At 49.2% G+C, this 20,789-nt stretch overlaps 6 protein-coding genes across 6 annotated transcripts; 3 read left to right on the top strand and 3 right to left on the bottom strand.

Annotated features, from left to right (window-relative positions):
- Positions 1 to 1,155: 1,155 nt before the first annotated feature.
- On the bottom strand, positions 1,156 to 3,453 carry pps1 (tyrosine/serine/threonine protein phosphatase PPS1; the record flags this gene model as incomplete). Its single annotated transcript, XM_058461346.1, has 6 exons — positions 1,156 to 1,282; positions 1,336 to 1,392; positions 1,447 to 1,567; positions 1,622 to 2,521; positions 2,572 to 2,658; positions 2,706 to 3,453. 6 exons carry the CDS (start codon positions 3,451 to 3,453, stop codon positions 1,156 to 1,158), a joined length of 2,040 nt encoding a protein of 679 aa, XP_058321923.1.
- A 3,652-nt stretch (positions 3,454 to 7,105) lies between these two features.
- Positions 7,106 to 8,631, top strand: N7508_003279 (phosphoinositide binding protein ATG18; the record flags this gene model as incomplete). Its single annotated transcript, XM_058461345.1, has 5 exons — positions 7,106 to 7,157; positions 7,230 to 7,384; positions 7,459 to 7,618; positions 7,671 to 8,529; positions 8,586 to 8,631. The coding sequence occupies 5 exons, from the start codon at positions 7,106 to 7,108 to the stop codon at positions 8,629 to 8,631; spliced, it is 1,272 nt and encodes a 423-aa protein (XP_058321922.1).
- Positions 8,632 to 10,543: 1,912 nt separating this feature from the next.
- Positions 10,544 to 11,216, bottom strand: N7508_003278 (nucleobindin SSP120; the record flags this gene model as incomplete). The annotated part of the gene is made up of 2 exons (XM_058461344.1): positions 10,544 to 11,028; positions 11,093 to 11,216. The coding sequence occupies 2 exons, from the start codon at positions 11,214 to 11,216 to the stop codon at positions 10,544 to 10,546; spliced, it is 609 nt and encodes a 202-aa protein (XP_058321921.1).
- Positions 11,217 to 11,503: 287 nt separating this feature from the next.
- On the top strand, positions 11,504 to 13,741 carry N7508_003277 (uncharacterized protein; the record flags this gene model as incomplete). The annotated part of the gene is made up of 1 exon (XM_058461343.1): positions 11,504 to 13,741. The coding sequence occupies one exon, from the start codon at positions 11,504 to 11,506 to the stop codon at positions 13,739 to 13,741; it is 2,238 nt and encodes a 745-aa protein (XP_058321920.1).
- A 721-nt stretch (positions 13,742 to 14,462) lies between these two features.
- N7508_003276 (DEAH-box ATP-dependent RNA helicase PRP43) lies at positions 14,463 to 16,856 on the bottom strand (the record flags this gene model as incomplete). The annotated part of the gene is made up of 4 exons (XM_058461342.1): positions 14,463 to 14,585; positions 14,645 to 15,749; positions 15,778 to 16,512; positions 16,570 to 16,856. 4 exons carry the CDS (start codon positions 16,854 to 16,856, stop codon positions 14,463 to 14,465), a joined length of 2,250 nt encoding a protein of 749 aa, XP_058321919.1.
- Positions 16,857 to 17,200: 344 nt separating this feature from the next.
- Positions 17,201 to 19,928, top strand: N7508_003275 (protein arginine N-methyltransferase; the record flags this gene model as incomplete). Its single annotated transcript, XM_058461341.1, has 4 exons — positions 17,201 to 17,317; positions 17,372 to 17,996; positions 18,048 to 19,573; positions 19,635 to 19,928. 4 exons carry the CDS (start codon positions 17,201 to 17,203, stop codon positions 19,926 to 19,928), a joined length of 2,562 nt encoding a protein of 853 aa, XP_058321918.1.
- Positions 19,929 to 20,789: the final 861 nt, after the last annotated feature.

Raw genomic sequence — 20,789 nt, 5'->3', positions numbered from 1 at the left:
CTCTTGAGCTGGAGTGTTTTAAGTTGGATTGAGTTGAGGGGGAGGGGATGTGGGTGGTGGTCAGGTCATGCTGTTACATTGCAGTGCATTGCAGTCTATTTCTGCTTTGTTACAAGTGCGGAGTACATCTGCATGTACCTGGTTCAAATATCTGCGTTTTCATGACTAAAAGGACGAGTGTCTGAGAATTGGCTGGTCTGGGCTTGGACTTGTTAGTCTATGCTACATCATGCTATGCTACAGTATGCCATGTCCGATATCTATATTGGGTTTCGATAACATATCTGGATTCTTTTATCAGCCTTAACAAGAACGCAAAACATGAATACAAACAATATGGAGACTATGGAACATTTTCAGTAAATCGTAGCAGGGAGAAACAAACACAAAGTATAAAAGTGGACAGAATGGATAGAATTAGAATAGCTAGCAACAACGCCTGCGATCGCCTAGCTTTCGCCACGCTATAACCGTGCCACATTCTAGATTAGACACACACACCCAGAGCTTTGGAAAATAGGACGGAGACGATATAAAATAAGAAATGAATTGGAAGGAAATTAAATTAACAAAGGCAGAGTACAGTGGTGCAAAGACATATCAATATCAAAACAGATGAATATGCTACTCTTGGGAGTAAACAAGACAACCAATCATCCTATGAGCCGCGTTGCAGACATGCAGGGCAATATGAAGAATGATACTCTTTCAAAGGGCAAATCATGGATGAAAATGCTGCGAAATGATATGGGAAGAAGAAGTGCAAACTCGGCTGAGGCCGGCAAATAAAGAACACGATGAATAATAGAGGGTGGGAAAATAGTGATAAACAAATAGACGTAAATGGTAAAAGAACAAAGTCAAAGGTAGCTGAAGAAAACAAAACAAACAAAAGATCGTTGCGAACAGAGATGAGGTTAAAGTGTTGCAATATTCAAACATGGTCATTGCAATTCATTCCCATTTCCATCAGATCTTCGAAACGCCGTGCGCCAAGATCCAATCTGAAAGTCATCTCTTGTTCGTGCAGTCGTTAAAATTCATTGTATCATGTTGTCTCTCGAGAGGCAACCGGAGAAATTAGAGTAAATCAGATTCGTCCTGGGGTAAGTGAAGCCGAGAACCAGCTTCGAACTTCGAGGTCCGACGTTATTCTTAGCCCCTCGAATAGGGCTTGTTGAGAAGAGCGATCTCGCGAGTGACGGTTTGCCATTCAAGTTCTCGCTTCACAGGCTCGTTTCGCTTTCTCATTTGGTGTTCTTCCCATTGAAGAAGTTCGTAACTGTAGTTCGTTGTCAGATGGGATAGACTGAAAGGTCCAAGTGAGTCTCTTACACAAAGCGTAGGTGGGGTTGAATGATGACATTGAGTCTCCTTGCTCGAACATAGCAGCTGGAAAGCATTAACATGGTCAATCGACGATAACAATATTCGGTGAAAACTTACTACGCCCTAGGGAAAGAAAGCTTTTTGCAGGCCATGACCTCGGCAATGCAGATACTGGCAGATCTTGAAACGCCAACTCGACAGTGAACCAATGTAGCTGAACCATCACGCTTGCCTTTTTCTGTAAATGGGTCAGTAAATTGGAACAAGGTAGGAGAACATTTGCAACCCATACCAATGAAATCTAAACAACGATCATACTCCTGACACAAGGGATCAATGCCATTGTCCTGGACATTGTCAATGTACATCAAGTTATCCGGCCCCCAGGTAGCGCGGTCCTCATCGGACCAATTAACAGCCTCGCCAATGCTGAGTACACGTCTGATGCCAAGCTCCCAAAGAAGCTCGGGGTTGTTGGCGTGTGTCAAATTCCCAAGGTACAGATATGGCAAGATGCGGCTAGGGAAGGAGCCATCCATGTTGTGGAACCAATTTGGGTCCCAGGTCCCTGCGACATCTGTAGCTTGGGTTTGAGCCGCTGGGCTTTCCTGCAAGAGGCGGCCCTGGATATGGCATAGGAATGCAACGTCTGTCTGGTAGGCAAAGAAGTTTCGCTTCTTGTCGCAATGTAGTCTGAGCCATGCTTCGTGTGCTGGCACGCCTTCCGCGAACATGAAGTATGCCACTGCCAATAGAGAGGTTTCGGTATACCCATCACCACAGTGGATTAAGACCTTGCGGTGCTTTCCACTCGAGCTGGCCATGGTAACGTCGCTGTCAGTATCGTGCTCATCCGCTGGGGTTTCTGGGTGCGCGAGATAGTAGATCCATCGGATGGTGTTGACGATATCCTCGACCTCACGGGTGTTGCCGGATGGGAGGATCAGAGATCCTGATGATGGGAATTCCATGCGCTGAGGGCCGGTCTCGAGTTCTCTGTCAAGCTTGGCTAGATAACGGGGACCAGGGATGTTGGCTTGGTCGCTTGCTTCAATTAACAAGTCGTATGTTTCATCTTTGGGCAACGGCGCCCCGGCCATTTGCATGAATTCTGGGGTAGATCCCAACCAAACATTGGCCGAAATCTCGGTTGCTCGAGACATGGTACACATTTCCCGTCGTTCCCAGTGGCCTGAATCGTTGTCAGACAAGATATTTGCATTTGGTTATTTCCTGACTCACCGAAATCCATGGCATGGTCTGTTGTTTGACCTTTTGAATCGACTGCAATAATGTCTGGGTGTTCTTTCTCCAGTTCGGAGAACGGTGCTAGACATGTCAGCTGAATACTGCTATGCACGAATTTAGAAACTGACTGGCAACAATAAAGGTGTTGTAAGTGGGTCGCTCTTGCAAGGGATCCATCTTTAATCTCCAGGCATGCTGTGCTGTCGCAAACTGATCTGCCAACGCAACAAGAGCAGCCTGGCTGCTGTCATCTTCGGCATACACAACAATATCGGACATGGCAGCCAACTTGGCCGTCTGAATATGGAAGTTGCGCACGGAGAATCCCTCCTGGGGATCGGCCATCAAGAACCGGGCGGAAGGTGCAATCACTTCATTAGGGCTGACGGCGCCTTTGATACGCGACTTTGACAGATCGCCCCCCAGTTTGACCACAGTCAAGCCTCTCCAGCATTTCGGTGATCGGCGTGAGTGACGTTTGCGACTTTGAAAGAAGCCTATTTGTAGGTGGTTGTCTGGATGAAGGCCATGTAGCCAAGGGAACATCTGCGATGGGTCGGGCAAGGGCTGCGACGCCTGGTGGTCCATCGCAGCGGCCAGTTTGGAAGCCTCGATGGCATATACAGCGGGAGACGGAGCCCGTCCAATGCGAAGTCGTTCATCTGGGGGATACAATAACGATGACGGCTGATCAGACCGGAGTACCGGAGATGCTGGTTGAGGAGGGGTCGATGGAGTCGGGCCCGGAGGGCATACTGGGATATGTTTGTTGGGGATGGGACTCGGCCGCCGGTTGACAGTCAAGGCTGATGGGAGGGGAGAAGGAGGAGGGGTTGAATGGTGCAACGACTGCTGCTGGACAAGCACAGTCGCCATAATGTCGGCTGTTCAACCAGTTTAACGAAGAATACACGTGGGTTGAACAATAACGAGGTTGGGAGCGTCAACAACTATCACATCGTTTGCGCCCGAGTCTGGAGGGGGGCTCGGGAGTGGATCAAGGATTATCACAACTAGGGCAAAGTTGTTAGTTACAGGAGATGGGGGAGATAAAAGAAAAGGAAGGGGGGTGGGGGGGGATACATACGAGAAGCGCAAGGGGGGAGAAGAATGAGAAACAATTGAGGAGATAAGTCAGATAAGTGTGCCCGAACAGCTAACTAGGGTGGACAGAACAATGTCTATATTACTCTCATCATCATCACTTATCGTCATTCCCCCGGAGTCCCGCCCGTGGTTCCACCCACTCCACTTCATCTTCTCTACATGTACATCTACGGAGTAACTTACACTGTGGGAGAATACACAGGGATCCTCGCCACTTTCCACGTCTCCCCCCCCCCGGGCACACTACCAAAGTCTATTGGGCCATCCACGGCCAACTCCCCTTCGGCACATCCAATCATCGCACAAAGTGTATTTGGATGACGCTGAGATTCTTTGATATCCGACTCGGTCCAGTTCAGTCTGTGCGTCTGGGGGAGGGGGTTTCAGACCTTAGACTCCACTTACATCCTTGACCTGCGCCTTACTACTAAAGATCAAGTCAAGATATGAGGATATCAAACCCCGCCTCGGATACGAAACCCCTACCAGCCGGATATTGTGCCAGCAGCTCGTGTCCATGGAAAGTCCAAAAGTCAATTTGATAGATAGCAGAGTTCCGATAGATCCATACTTGATCAGGATATACTTAGATGCAGACCGTGGGGATCGCTTTGCTTCTGAGATACGTCCACCTTACTGGTCATCGCAATATATTATCGAACTCTCCAGCAACGCATTCCCTGTTTCATAACAGAGATCATCAAAACACACACCAAAGTACCAAAGATGCACAGGGAACTAACCCCGGATCGCCACTGCGCTCCACCCGAGGTGGAGAGTATCCAACGGGATATACACCCCAAGCCCAATCGTAAACAACACCCAAACCGGTTAACAAAAAGGCCCGAGACATAGATATCAACGTTCAGCTGGGCCATACTGTAGACTGCAGCATAGAACTTAGATGGCAAAGTCTGCCCAGCCAAAACAACAAATCAGGTACCTACCGTTGCCCAAAACAAGCCGATGTACCTCGAAGTATACCGTGCAAGGTCGCACCATTATCTTTCGCGTATCGCTTGCCCTTTTCAGCCTCCTGCTACTGTCATTGGCTAGCAGATACATATATCCTGAACCGACAAGGTGTCAGGCGCAATCGGGTTCCGCTGATCTTACCTCGATCCCTCATAGGGCCGACCCTTATAGGCCATCTCCCACAGAAATCTCGGCAGCAGGCAACCCTTGCCGGAAAAGAAGTCTTGGCTACTACAACGCTCGCTAGTCCATTTTCTTTTCTTCATGTGTGTGAGACTAACGGGATGGAGGTTGGAGCACTGTAGTGCTATACTGTCGAGTCTGCTGTGCCTCGGCTTGTTTCACTTCTTTTTCTCCATTTTCCTTCACTTTCCGCTTTTCTTTCGGCGTAAGGCCATAGAGTGGACTCCCAACCTTCCGGAAAGCGCCCAGATGGAACTCCACCAGCCGGAACGTGCAGGAACTGCACATCAACGGGCGGAAACAGAATGATCGGCCTTGCGCGCACTTGCGCGCAAGCCCTGAACTCGACGCTAGCTGGACGCGTTGTCTGTCACCTGCTATCTTGTCTGGTTGTTTGTTTGCATCTTTGCCACCTCTTCGCTGATACTCTAGTGGTGCCACATAGTAATCCACAGATGTGGAGTTCGCTATGAATACTATACCTCCTTCTTGTCAGCGAGCACTTTCGATGTCTGCAACCTGTTTAGTTCGCAGCTCGTAGCCTGAAGAACTAAGTGCAGTGCGGAGTTGAGTTGAGTTGCTTAGTGGTTAATGCTGCCCACTCTACTTCAGTTGATACAATCTATCGTACTATACAGTATTGTATGATTTATACAACTCCGCACTGAAGATCATCCCATCAACATGAAACTCCCTAAATAAACCCTCCACCAGGCTTGAGTGGAACAACGACCTAATCCAGCCGCTCTTGGCAAATCGCAAATCCTGGACCAAGATGTCGTGTGAGGCGGGTAGCTGCCGTACCTTGTTTTCGCCGGCGAGGTATTTTTCTCCCAGTACACGGGCCGATATCAAACCCTTCGAAAAGTACCTTGGAACTGGAATTTGTTGTGGACACGTATCTTGTAAGACCCGTGGTTGGGGGCCCTGGTCGGATTGGCTTGGGTGTTCCTGGGTACTGGTTGTTGGGTGTTGGGGCATGAGTGTAGGGTATATGTACCGGGTAAGCAATAGGGCGTGGATAGGGCCTCTTTGCTTTGCTTTGCTTCCCCTGCAGTATATATTGGGATCTATTGTATCCAGGCCATTTATATCGCTGATTGGGGATCTATGCATGTTGTGTTCGGTGACTGTGATGCAAGGATTGGGCGTAGTTGTTCCAAGTGCTTACCATAGCAATAATAAATGCCATTGGGCCACGATACATTACATTGCAATGAGGACCGTGCTGGTGCTTGTTAATGTAGGTAGCCGCATTTAAAGACTACAATACACCTGATATGTGACATCGGTCACATCAGCCTTAAGACAAGTTGCGTCAGGTACACCGCTGGACCTTCAAGACCAAGTATGCAATGTATAGATCATTGATGGTCATCTATCCTTTGAAGCGTTTGAATTATTGTGAGTTCCGTTCCTTCTTATCTTGGTGCGAAGGTCAGAGTGTTCTTGAAAGATGGCTGTTCTGCAAATTTCATCCCAAACATTCACTTTGTCAGGTCGTATACCACCAGTGCCTTCCTTTCGACCAAAAATTTCACCGAAGATCCTCTCAGAGACTGCTTTCACTACAGACAGTATTTTCGTAGTGTACGAGCTATCTAGACCAGGTAGTAATGGATGCGCTATCCACAACTCACTGTTTGCGTCGCGGGCATGGTGGGCAGCTTTGGGGCTCTTCAGAAGGCCCTGCGCTAACTTGGGCGTTTCCACTTAAGCCCACGACCAGCTAAATCCCAGATTCTTGGTTTTACAGTCATCGATCATCGTTGCAGTGTCGCGATAAAAGGACGAAAGATGGAAGCCTGATCGTGGCTTATCTACGTCACATGGTGGACGTAGTTGGGTAAAGGCCGCTCGTTTGCCTAGTTATGACAAGAGGTAAGTAATCGCATTCCGGTTTCTTAGCAGAGTAACATACCTCACTGCAGCCTCATATCCTCGAAAGTGAAGTTCAGTGAAATCAAAGTCAAGGCGATAACCTTACAAGTGCGTAGGCGGTGGGCAATCAAGGTGTGGCCCAAGCGTAACCTCTCGCTTGCGACTTTGTCCAGGACTTCTCGGATATCAGATTCATCCTTCACCGCTTCGTCCGCGAATCATCCCAGCCAGTTCTCATTCCAAGAGATGTTACGGAGCCAGTGACGGGCAAAGAGTTGCTGGTTCAGCCCCCATCACTCGACCTCGCCCTAAGCGGGGTATCTCCGACATTCCGAAGATTGCTATCTTTTGCCCTCTACCAACCTACTGGCTACTGATCATGATGGCCATGAATTTCGTGACCTTTAACCAGGACTACAGCTACCTGGCTGTGGGTGAGTCCTTTTCCGGGCCGGACTGCGTCTGCAACTATTTACTTTGGTCGTCATTGCTGACTGCAGTTGTAGCAACATCAAAGGGGTTTCAGATCTTCACTACTGAACCCTTTGCCAAGAGCTATGAAGCTAAAGAGGGCAATATTGCAGTTATTGAGATGCTGTTCTCGACTTCCCTTGTGGCTCTGATCTTGTCTCCGAGACGCTTGCAGATTCAAAATACTAAGGTACGCAGAAATGCTCCCGATTGGATTGCTTGTGATGATGGCATTTTGATAGAACTTGAACTGACCATTTACAGCGGCAATGCACAATATGCGAGTTGACATTTCCAACGACGGTTTTGGCAGTGAAGCTGAACCGGAAACGACTTGTTATTGTCCTTGAGGATCAAATTTATCTTTATGATATTCAGACCATGAAGCTTCTGTCTACCATCGATACATCACCAAACCCTAATGGTGCGGATCCTTATGATATGTTCCGTTTCTGGGCTTACTGACGAGTTAACAGCCATTTGCGCCCTTGCGCCATCATCAGAAAATTGCTACATGGCCTACCCTCTCCCACAAAAGGCACATGCATCTGCAAGCCCGCCAACACACGCTCCACCCGGGACAACACATGTTGCTCCCACAACAGGTGATGTTCTCATTTTCGATGCAGTCAAGCTAGAAGCTATCAACGTGATAGAGGCGCATCGTTCTCCTTTGGCTCTCATTGCGCTGAATAGCGACGGAACACTGCTCGCCACTGCGTCTGACAAAGGAACCATTATCCGCGTGTTCTCCGTTCCTGATGGGCACAAGCTATACCAATTCCGAAGAGGTTCCATGCCATCGCGAATCTACAGCATGTCTTTTAACACTACGTCCACTCTCTTATGTGTCTCATCGTCCACCGACACCGTCCACATCTTCAAGCTGACCCAGCAAGGACCATCACCAGATAGACCTTCATCACACTCTCCACCGGGCCGTGACCAATCTTCTCCGCCTTATGGGTATTCTCCAGAAGATGATGAGATGGGGGATGCTGGGTCCGATGCTTCACGAAAGCACAACGGTACCATAATGGGGATGCTTCGCCGAACATCGCAAAACGTCGGCGGCGCAGTTGCAGCCAGAATGGGCGGCTATCTTCCTAAAGGTGTCAGTGAGATGTGGGAGCCAGCACGCGATTTTGCTTGGATTAAGCTACCCCGTGCAAATCAGGGTCCTGCTGGAATAGCAAACTCTGGACCGATTAGGAGTGTTGTTGCTATGAGCAGCAATACTCCCCAAGTCATGGTTGTGACTAGTGATGGCAACTTTTACGTCTTTAACATTGATCTGTCAAAGGGTGGAGAGGGAACTTTGACGAAACAATATTCGTATGTGGATATGGATATGCCGTTTGATTAGATCTATGCTCATCTTTTTGTTACAGTGTTGTTGACTCAAATGACAGGTTGGGTTACGCCACGGATTACTGAGTGTGGGCCTCTCTATACCACTCAAGCTAACCAAATTCTCTCCCCTGGACGAACTGAAAGAGCTTCGTTTGCGTTGATCTGGGGCATTCGCCTCATCATTTTCTTTGTTTGGCATGGGCGTTGACTGCTCCGGTACTGAGCTCGGTCTATCTCGACTCATTATTTCCCTCTTTTCTGAGCTTTAGCGTCTCCATACTCTACTTCGGCGTTTCCTATTATGAGTTCCGAATCTCGTACATTATTTTTCTCGGCGGGTCTGCGTCATCTTTGGCTGGTTGGTCAATTTCATGTTGCTTGAAATTTAAGATCCCCATCGCTCTTGTATTTGTTTTCTATGCCCGAGTCCATCAGATGTCCCCTCTAGTCTTTGCACAGGGAGTTTCGTGGGCCTTGGCGTCGAATTAGTCTTTCGATATCACACATAAATGTGTTAATTTAGCTGTATGAAGCTTATACCTAGAAGATCGCAGTCCACAAGGACTGTTCTCACGCACTATGGACATTAGCCCCCCGCGCGAGCCCAATGCTGCCATACTCCGCCATAGTCATGGGCCTAAGGCTGTTCTCAAACATCTTCAAGCACAAACAATAGGAATATCAGATTGTACCTCTGAGATCAATGGCAGCCAAATCAAACAACGAAAGGTGCCCAAAACAAAACCCGCGCAAATTTGGTACATGAACTCAAAAATATATACTCCTCAACAACAGAATTCCTTCTTCCGGATACCAGCTGAGATAAGAAGGACGACACACCTTGAGCTTAGAAGTGGTCAGCGAGTGCACATCGCATACCTCCAGAAACAGACGAGCCTATTCTTGCCGCAGCCGAAAGATGGGCCGTGGGAGTGGTAGCATAGTGTCTGTGCCTATGGCAAAGGGGACGGCTTCCCTGAGGACCCGGCTTTTGACTTCTGCCCTTAAAGGAAGATGGAAATGTTCCAGTAAATCCCAAGGTTGGTGGCGTGGAGTGGTTGAGGTTCTGCCAAATTGGGTAAGTCTTTATGATATTCTCACAATATAAGAACAACGGCGTATGCTATACTGTAGATATGACGAAGCGTTGGAATTCCTCTATGGAGCCCAATATAGCCATGAACACTTCTGCTACGCACGCATTTGGAATTGTCATGGATACTCTTTCTTTGTCGAGACTTTTTTCAACACGCTGTATTTCTCTTCTGACTTCCATGGAGACATTGCCTGATGCTGGAATAAAGGAGTATGGTTGGATGACACACTACACAGCGCTCCTCGCTTTGCTCGAGCAGAGTTTCCCCAGTGTCCAACGGCTACGCATATTGCTTCGAATGCCGGCGTCGGAGGAAACGGCTGAGTGGTTTGGCCATGAGAAGCCGACAAAATTTCTTGAGCCGTTAAAGAGACTCTTAAAAGACGGAGAAATGTCTCGACTTCAGCTTTTCGTTCCGTTGAATTGGCACGCTGACTTCAAAAAAGTCCAAAGGAACAATGCCTGATCAGGCCAGGTGGGAGCTTACGCAGACTAGAGGGAACGAACCTTTGGCGTGGGGATAGGAGCTCCGTCTGGGAGAGCTGATAGGGACTTGAGGATATTTGAAGGGTGATTCCTGTCAGCTATCCTGACATTCTATTCTCCGCACCATTATTCCATTCGGTGAATTGATATTCAGCTTTAAGCCTTCGGAGGAAACACTGGTCCTCGATGACCATCAAATCTGTAAGATTGATCTGAGCTCTTGATAGGATATGTCACTTCACATAGTGACGTGTTCGCAAAATTTGTTCGTCCATCCCCGTGGAATACTTGCATGGACTACTTTTACAAGTACCCCCTTACTTTGCCCGATACCAATTGACCTTAGATATCAAATCGTTCAATCCATATGTAAACGTGTATATGTACATCAACAAGAAGAAAAGCTATCTCGGCCTAGAAATTCCGGCGAAACTTCTGGGGAATATTGTTCAAAATAATCTGCATGGCCTCCAGCTTCTCCAGACGAAGAGCAGCAGCTTCTTCCTCGTCATGCCTGCGGAAATGTTCAATGTCCTGAGGGTGGATCAAATCCTCCTCGGTAGTATCATCGCCATGGAACTTCTCGAAGTGGTGAATCTCATATTCGTATTCCATATCGCCATGGTGCCCAGGACCAAAACCGACATCGGGCAAGCGTTTACCAGCAGCGATGCCCTGTAGCCAGTCCTCCTTGGTAATGAACCCAGTGTTTCCAGAATCGAAGATATCAAACACTGATTGTACGGCATCCTGCTTGCGAGCTTCACTCTTATCGGAATTGGATTCGTCGTCGATACCATATGTCTTGCGCACTTCGTCATGTGTCCAGAAACCTGATGAATCGTAGTCGTGCACGATAAAGAACGAGGGGGCGTCGAAGCCTTCGATGTGGTGTTCCTCTATAGAATGCCACGTCAGAATACAGATTCCATATCCGAGATCATCTACACGACGCTGTCTTACCCATCATGTGTCTCGTGGCCCAATCATCGGAGGGAGCTTTGTCTTCTGAATGCGACCCATGGGCATTGGCAGCGGAGCTCAACGCGAGTAGCCCGGCGGCAAAACCAAGTAACTTGTGCACCATTGTAAATGGCATTGTAAATGGGAAAGGAGTCTTTATAAAACAAGAAAAAAGTACGATTAACTACAAACATTCAACGGTGTTCAAATGCAGCCGGCCGGGGGTCTTAGCTTGTTTGCAGTGTTTGCACTGGATCCCGATATTTGCGGATTGCACGATTATTTCCGCATCGCATGTTTCCCCGTTCATCGCCATATACCTCCTACTGCCGACCGGGCTCCGAGAGGAGTCCAATTCATTGATACTCACCAAATTTGCCCTAATCATTGCTTACGAGCGATGCCCTGAGAATGCAGGGGTTGTGGTCCCGCGCTGTCTCGAAGCAGTCGTCCTGCCGCTGCATCGGGTGTTTGAGTACCACCGCCAATGGTGTCACTTCGAGATCGGCTACCGCTGCCAGCAAGCGGAAACTTCGAATTGGTAACTCTGTCACTGCATTATACACCAGCATCTTCGCCGCCGCCGCCCTTGCCGATGCCAGTGTGAAAGATCGACGCCGACATGACTGGGACGAAAAGATTGCCGCGGTCAAGGCGGAAGTGAGCGAATTGGTCGACGAGGAACAACGGATTTTGGCTTCGTTACAATCAGGAAGAGAGAACCGAGGTCTCAATCGGTTAATGCGGACGAGGGGATTAGGCCCTGTTGGAAGATTCCCGCCCGGAATCCAATCCCCGCCGGATATGAATCGCTCTTTGAGATCTTTTCATACTGAGCGAAGGCGATTGAATGCTGTGAATGCCCGCCTGTTGGATAGTTCGCCGGCTGTGGAAGAGCAAGATCATGATCTCGATCAGACAGACGAGAGTGAGATCTTTGTTGCACAAGAGACATTGCCTCACTGGGTTCTTGAAGATGACCTTCGTCTGAAGGCTATACAAAAATTGGCCTTGAGGCAGTTCGCTATTCGAATGCTGCTACGGCCTGCCATTGCTCACCGTTATTCCGGTGTTTCGATGAATTACGCGGCCGATTTTGAGACCCCCCAGGTTGACGTTTCCCAGCTCCTTGAAGAATTAAACACAATTCGGCACCGCATGATCACTTTAAAAACACAACGGGACGCGGCATTCAGCGACATCACCAAGGACTATGCTGCAAGCCAATTGGGCGAAATGCAAAGGGAGCGCGAAGTCCTTGATGCCGAGCTTACGAACGATATCAACTCTTACACGAGCCAGGAGATGTCCCTCCAAGAGCTGCTTCTAAGACTATCTAATAACATCTTGAGCTCAACAGACCCAGAACGCCCGACAGCTTTCCGACTCATGATCATGGCATTCACACGGACCCGTCAAAATGATTTGGTAGAGCTGCTTCTGCGAACATTATTACCAAACCGATTCTACATCAATCCTTCGCTAGTGATTACGATCATATCTTTCTTCAAGAAGTCGAAGAATCTCAAGGACTTTGATTTGTTCTTGAAGATGCTCGGTGGAGAAGGGTATTCCGTGAACTTGGGGAGCAGGGGCTATTACAAACACCGAAAGGTCAATGGGCTGGACATCATTGTGCCTTCTTTGAATAGCACCAATCCTGTCATCTATGCCAGCTTGATCGGCGCTGCTTTGCGCTTTGATCAACCCGAGCGAGCCGACGCTTGGCTCCAGGCTGCACGGAGTGGAGGCTTCTTTGATAGCTGGGAGACTCTTTTCACATACCTCCGGTTCTACAGTATTCGCCGAGACTGGGAGAAGGGTGCCAATGTGTTGAAAAGAGCTGTGACCTACCTCGTATCGTCAACAGATCATCGCATCGATTCTGTTGAGCGATTAATAGGAAGAATGGTGGGCCTTTGTGATTCATGTGATCGACTTGATACATCGAATGAATTGATCAAGGCTGCAATCCACAGTGGATTTGATCCCCAACTCCTGTCTCGACAGGCGGATATGGCACCTTTCGTTCAAGATGATCTCAAACGGTGGTTTGCGGCTGCCAAGTCAACACCAAAGAAGAATATCAATCGTCCTGTATGGCAAAAGTGCTATGACTTTGGCAACACGTTTGGTGAATATTTGAGCGACCTTGAAATGCCTTCAGAAAGCGCCTTCGCCCACCAAAATGCCAGAATGGCTGAACAGCACGCAAACAATGCCATGTCTGCTGCCCTTGGCCACGGCCGAGGAAAGACCTCCAAGCCTGCCGACAACACACATGCTGAAGACATCTCCACACTCAAAACCGAGGTTGCACAACTCCGCGAGCTCGTTTTTGAACTCCGCAAACACCACATCTCCGACTCTACAAATGAGCACCCCTCTTCCGACACGAAGCGTGATATCCCAAATCCTATCCCTTCCACCGAGACTAAGCCTTCCATCAACACATCAACACCGAAACCCCTCCCTGTAAACCACAAATTCACTCGAACCGCGGGCTCTATCACGCTTGACAGATCGATGTCTACATTGTCTCCTCAGATACCCCCCAAACGCAAGACGAGGCAATCTAAACGCGCTGCCAAGGCATCAGCGAAGACGGCTGTTGAAGATTCAACCACGCCTCCTCCCACTGAGGCGTAAATGGCCTTGATTTGGAAGCATTGGAAGACACAGATTTCCAGTCAGAAACTGAACTTTGAACCTGTTCCGTGAGACCTTGTATATTAAATGATTACCCGTGTTTTGAATAGAGCCACGGGAGTATTGAGGGCAACACAGATCAATGTAGTTCCCACATACATCCCTAAGAGCATTGGCGGCGCGGTGCATACAATTGAAATTCTAGAGCATTGGATGGATACCTTTTTCTTCTCAATTGTCATATCGGCGCTTAGTTCCGTAGCATATCAAATCTTAGAATTTCGGAATGTGTCGTTCTACAATGGGGGTCCTAAGTCTGTTCACAGTGCTATGAAGGAAGGAACTATAAGACAAATTCTGTGCAAAATCCTTGAAGCGAGTTTATCATTTCATGAATTACTTGTGAACCTGGGCTCTCTGGCCTCTCTTTTGTCTTCCTTTTTCACCCCCTTGCCCATTGCCAAGTATTTTAGGTTGATCATCTAAATCATTTGAATGTGGGGTGGTGAAAGGACTTATGGCCTCTGTTGTATATGTACAATTGCAGATCTAGAAAAAACAATGAAAGGCCTCTAAAAGAATATCACAGGGGAAAGCGTATGGTATAGCACAAGAAAACAGGCGTTTTATTCAATGCGTTGGCATCATAAGGGAAAGCAGAAAGGCGCAGGAAGAAAGCATATCATCCATGATTTTAGGCTGAGAATGTAAAGCAAATTGTCTAGCGGCGCTTTTCGGTACGCATCTTCTCCTTCCGAAGGAGACGCTCGGAAGCCCGGGTGAGGGCAGAGCGGATGTCGCCCTTGGGGAAGCTGTTAATATCGTAGTATGTAGGGGCAATGTCCTGTACAAGAACGGTTAATTAAAATTCACATTTAATGGACGGCTTGATGGGTGTCTTACTAAGAGCCACTCAGGCTTGACCGCCGTCACGGTACGGATGTAGTTCTTTGTTGTGAGGACGAACTCGTTGTACAGGACCCACTCGGCCTCATGGGCCAGCACAGTGGACGGGTGCAGGAGGACGTTTTGGTTGTCCTTGATGGTGAGGTACTGGCTCTTGCCACCGGTGTCCTTCTTGGCGACCTGCATGAAGAAACCGGCGCAGAGGGCGCGACGGATGTTCTCGTAGTACTTCTTGTCCTCGAAGGGCGTGGAGATCATCTCGAGATCCTCGCGCTCCATGATGCGGAGCAGTTGCGAGCGCACGTTATCGGCAGACTGGAGGGATCGCAGCGAGAGGAAGTGGTCGTGGCACCACTGCTTGGGGTTCGACTGAGCTTCATCGCCGCGGTAGGCGTGGTACACGTTCAGCATGGTCAGGTGGTCTCCGTCGGGATGAGCGAAGAGGTTCTTCATCTCGTCGGCACGCTTGCGCTGAGCAGCGGGGCGGACAAAGACCTGGGGCACAGACAGGAGGGCTGTGATGGAGAGGATTTCATTAGAGCAGTAGAACTCGGGAGAGCTGATGAGCATGACGGCAAGCGCTGGGTCGAGGGGGAACTCGGATGCCAGACGACCAAGTTGAGTAAGGTTTCCATCGTCATCGAGACAGGCCAGGTAGTTCAACTCCTCCAAAGCTCTCATCAGAGTCTCTGGGGCAGGGGGGTCCATCAAATCAAAGTGGACAAGATCGTCAATGCCGAGCTTCTTCAGTTCAAGGACTGTGGATGACAAGTTTGACCGAAGAATTTCAGGGTATGTAGACTCAATCAACTCCTTCTTGAATGCGCCCTCAGTGTAGAGACGGAAGCACTTTCCGGGACGAGTACGACCAGCACGACCAGCACGCTGTTGAGCAGAGGCCTTGGAGATGGGAGAAACCAAGAGTGACTCGACACGAATGCGGGGGTTGTAGATCTTCTGCTTGGAGAACCCGGGGTCCACCACGTACACGATACCATCGATGGTAAGGGAGGTTTCGGCAATGTTGGTGGAGACAATGACCTTACGGCCAGGTCGGCCGCCGGGGCGACGAGGAGGGGTGTGCAGGGTCGAAGATGCGCTGCTGCATGTGAGGAGGCAGACTACCATACAATGGGTAGACCTTGATAGGACCGGCATCAGCCTCTCTGACCATCTCGTCTCCTTCCATAGCAATCTTGCGTGAAGCATCTTCAATCTCTTCCTCACCAGTCAGGAACAAAAGGATATCTCCCTCTCCCTCAGTGGCGTGGATCTGCAGCACAGTGCGAACGGCGGCCTCAACGTAGTCTTGCTCTGGCTCGGGGGTGTAGAAGATCTCGACGGGGTGGGTACGACCGGGAACTGCGAGAAGAGGTGCGTCCATGAAGTAGCGTTGGAACTTTTGCGCATCCAGAGTGGCGGACATGATAATGATCTTCAAGTCGGGGCGACGACCCACAACTTCCTTCAGAAGACCCATCAGAATATCGGTGGCCATAGTTCTTTCGTGAGCCTCGTCAAGCATGATTGTGCTGTAGCGCGACAGGTTGTGGTCGTTCATAGCCTCACGAAGCAGCATACCATCAGTCATGTACTTCATGATGGTCTTAGGGCCGGTCATATCCTCGAAACGGATACTGTAACCGACTTCCTCACCCAGCTTGACATCCATCTCGGCTGCGACACGCTGTGCGACGGACATGGCGGCAACACGACGCGGCTGTGTACAAGCGACCATCTTGCCTTGGGTCTGGGGAAGGTCATCGAAGAGGACGAATTGTGGGATCTGAGTGGTCTTTCCGGAACCGGTCTCACCAACGAAGACCAGGATTTGCGACTGCTGGTAGAGTTGCAGGAATTCATCGCTAAAAAAAAGAGGGTCAGTATACCTTCTTACAGAATGGCTGTCAGGCATCACTCACCGCTGCGCATGGACTGGTAGGTCACGACGAGTCTTCAAGATCGAGAAGTATTTGGTAGAGTAGGGACGGCCACTGAAAGGGTTGATCTCGCCGTCCTCGGCCTTCTTTGCCATTGCGGCAGTCGTCTGGTGGCGTTTGAACTTTGCCAGGGACGAATTCTTGCTGGAGTCATCGTTCTCGTACATGTGAGCCAGGTAAGGGTTGTTCTTTGGGTCGCCGGCGTCCATCTTCTGGCGCTTGGCCCGGGAGCCACCTTCGGAGTCTGAGCGGTTATCAGCCATGGTCATTGTGAAAAGCCGAAGAGTGTTGAAGAGCAAACTCGGCGGGTGGAAGAGCTGAGATAGCGAAGAAAAAAATATCCGATAGGAAGGTCGGGCGAGCGCCACAGCTGCCTATCAGACTCACCGCCCCAGATATTCTGCCGCGCTCCACACAGGGATCGAGAAACTTTGGCTTGTTGATGTCCTGTTCCTGACTGAGCATCTCTGTGTAAGCAGATTTCGGTATATAGTCAGCGAGTACCATCTGACCTCAGGCCGAGCAGTTGCTCCGTTGCTCGTCAAGAGCTCCCAGTCGGCTATATCCCTAGTTTAAATTCACCCCCACCGTTGCGCCAGACTTCTCGCTCAGCATGGAGAACCATAATCACTCGGAAGATCCAGGACCAGCGTTTTGCATTGGTCACCATGAACACAACAGGCTGATCTCTGTGACTCCGGAGGTGATCCAGCAGGTGCATGAGAGCAATGTTGGTTCTATGTTCAACCCCAATGCCTTCTGATACTAATTTGATATGATATAGTATGACATGATGACTGTCCCAATTACCACATCGCATTTTCATTCTCGTGTACTGGGCCTGCTATCAAACTACTTGGCCACCTTGCAGTCCCCTTCTTACGATTCTATTGGGACAATGGCTACTACTCAAAACACTCGGCCTCTGGTAGTTCCGCCACTGTCCAAGGCAGACTCCTACTTGACCCCTAACGATGCAACCAGCCAACTAGTCGGTGTGACCAGCAGCTGGATTGATCTGTGCTCGCCAGACCCATTGATTGCTGACCTGTCTCGTCAAGTGTTAATGCTTGAGGTTGCGTACGCTGCATTCTGTGGAATTGGATATCTCTTGATCTCCGGGCCAAAATTACACCATGGTGCATTGCATTCCGAAGGAGTAATCTACTACGCGCGTACCGTTCAGGATGCGTTGAGCCTTGGCCCCTACATCCAATTCCACATCTGGCTGCAGATGGTTGACAACCCCGAGGTCGAGGTTGATACTGTGGGTGATCTTGCACCGCTTGCTAGAGCAGAGTACTTGGAGCCAGATGAGGGTGCTTCGCTTAAGGTCGATCCGTTTGGAACCTGGGATGCGTGGGATGCAATCCGAAAGACTTGCAAGTATCATACAAGACTATTTGTTGGTAAGTAGCTGCATTATCATCTTCTCTCAGAAAGGCTAACGTGGAACATAGCTCTCGCAATGCCTAAGCAGCTTCCATCTCTATATGTGCAGTCCCGATGGCACTCAGAACCTGTGCACCTGCTCACGATTGACTCTTCCTCATTCTTGAAGAACCAGAAGGGATACCCAGTCCTGGCAAAATCACACCAGGCGTTGATTGCCAAGATGATGCGTCTTCGAACCGCGCCATGGATTCTTTTGTGTGGTGTTGGTCCTATTCCTGGACTTGAAGGCATCGATAGCTCTAACCAGTCTCGACTGTCTGGATCTGATTATCCAAGTCTGTCCCAGGCGAACAAGAAGTACAACGACCCAACCCCCCATTTGTCTTATATTCGGAACCTTCAGCAACGCCAGCCTCCGCGCACTGCCATTGAGCGTTTCGGTGTGGGATACCAAGACTATTTGCAGGCACCTTTGCAGCCCTTGACGGTCAACCTGGAGAGCATCACTTATGAAGTGTTTGAGAAAGATCCCATCAAATATGAGTGGTACGAAAAGGCGATCACCAAGGCATTGAGGGATTGGGCGGACCAGAAGAAGCCCACATCCCACCCAGATGGCAAGGTAGTTCTCGCTGTTGTCGGTGCTGGTCGAGGACCGCTAGTTACTAGAGCACTTAAAGCTAGTGCGGCAGCTGGTGTCGAAATCGATATGTGGGCTGTGGAGAAGAATCAGAATGCGTTCGTGTTGCTGCAGCGCCACAACGAAACAATCTGGGATAACAAGGTCACTCTTGTTCAATCTGACATGCGCAGTTGGAAGGGCCCTCTGGTTCGCCCACAGCAGACCAAGGGTACTCAGGAGCCCGTCGGGGATACCTTGGGAATTGAGGACTCCTTGCTCTACACCCCGAAAAAGGGAGCAAATGACCCGGGCCGGACAACTGAATCCAAGGGACCGGGCATGACACACACCCATGTGGACATTATCGTATCGGAACTGCTTGGATCCTTCGCTGACAATGAGCTTTCCCCCGAATGTCTGGATGGTGTGAATGATCTCATCAACCCAACCCATGGAATCTCCATTCCAGCATCATACTCCGCTCACTTTACCCCGGTTTCTGCTCCTAAACTGCACGCCGATGTTGTGCACCAGACCGTCTCCAACCCCGCGGCTCCGGAGACACCATATGTTGTGATGCTCCACGCTATTGATTTCCTGTCCACCACGGATTCACCTACTGGTGGTGAAAGCTCAAACGCCAACAATGGAAATCGGGCATCTACCCCATCGGCATCATTCACTGCCACCGAATTCCCCACTCCGAATGTACAGACCGCCTGGTCTTTCTCCCACCCGAACCTCCACATTCCTCCCCAATCCCCCATGCAGTCTACCATCTCGAATGCACACAATGTGCGTCAGACCCGTCTGTCCTTCCCTGCCCAGAACCGTGGCGCATGCCATGGCTTGGCTGGTTACTTTGAGACAGTGCTTTACGGTGATGTGGAGCTGTCTACCAATCCCGTGACCATGGATGCCAAGAGCGCAAGCATGATCAGTTGGTTCCCTATCTATTTTCCCTTGAAGGTGAGCTTCAATTTACACTCCTTATCATGTGTCTTGCTTTTATACTAATGTTTCTGCCCAGACTCCTCTCAATGTTCCCGAAAATGGCGAGATTGTCGTTACCATGTACCGCCAAACTGATGACCGTAAGGTCTGGTATGAATGGATGGTTGAGGTATACGCACTCGAGCGCACATCCACGCCTTCGGTCAAGGCTACCCCTGCTGCGGGCAACTCGCGGGTTGGATCTCCCAGCGTCGATAACCTGAAGCCCAAGGACAACGCCGGAAAGCCAAACTCCCGATCTGGCTATCGCCGGGTGAGAGTTGGAATTAGTGACTTGCACTCCAGCATCAAGGATGGATGCTTAATGTGAAATGCGAGGGAAAAAGTATGACAAAGTCTTATGAGACTTTCGTTCGGTCAATACTGCCTACATGTAGACAATTAGGAAATTTTTGGTCCGTCCGAATAGAATCTCAATCTATATATGTAGGAGCGGAAACCTCGTGTTTGAGTTGGCAATAGAGTGTATCTGCATGGTTTGTAAAGATTGAGGTATACGGGCTGAGGATGCTAGGATATTGTTTGCTATACCCAAAGCATCATGTCTCAACCTAACCGAGCTCTACAGCGAGATCACCCATGGACAAGATGCATTATCGTCTATCATGTCTGGCTATGAGCCTTGAACAATATCCTTATGTAACTTGGTGCCAAGATATAGATATAACTAATTGAGCATAGTGAAATATCCTAGGCGTCTGCTGAGCCGTAAAATTTGACAGTATGGAGCGACATAGATGGAACTCATACCACCTTGATTTGCAACTAATGAATTTGCATAAGGCATTCTCTTGGCCAAATTCCGATGTCCAGGTTCAGGTAAAAAGCGCCTCATTTGACGCACTATCCCTCTAGTGCTTATGCTAGTCCACGATCTTTCGTTTCATTTAGTCGATATCTTCGATCTCTATTCGAAATACAAGGTGCACATCTGAAATCTCTAACAGAATGATTCGTCCATAATTAACAGAAGACCTCAAAACTTCACATGGGCCTGATATGCAAGGCAGAGAGAGTTTCAAGAATCCGGGCCGAGTAGTTCCCGAGGTTGGCCAAACTTAACAATACCAACCCATCCCTCTCTTCAGTGCAACTTCAAAAGCACATGAAAGTATCCTGCGATCTTCTCGGATGTCTCACTTGCTCTGATATCAACGGAGCATTCGCCCGG

This window comes from Penicillium antarcticum, assembly GCF_028974205.1.
Source record: "Penicillium antarcticum strain IBT 31339 chromosome Unknown utg000003l_segment0_segment0, whole genome shotgun sequence".
NCBI classification, from domain to species: Eukaryota; Fungi; Ascomycota; class Eurotiomycetes; order Eurotiales; family Aspergillaceae; genus Penicillium; species Penicillium antarcticum.
This window is presented reverse-complemented; position numbering and strand designations above follow the sequence as displayed.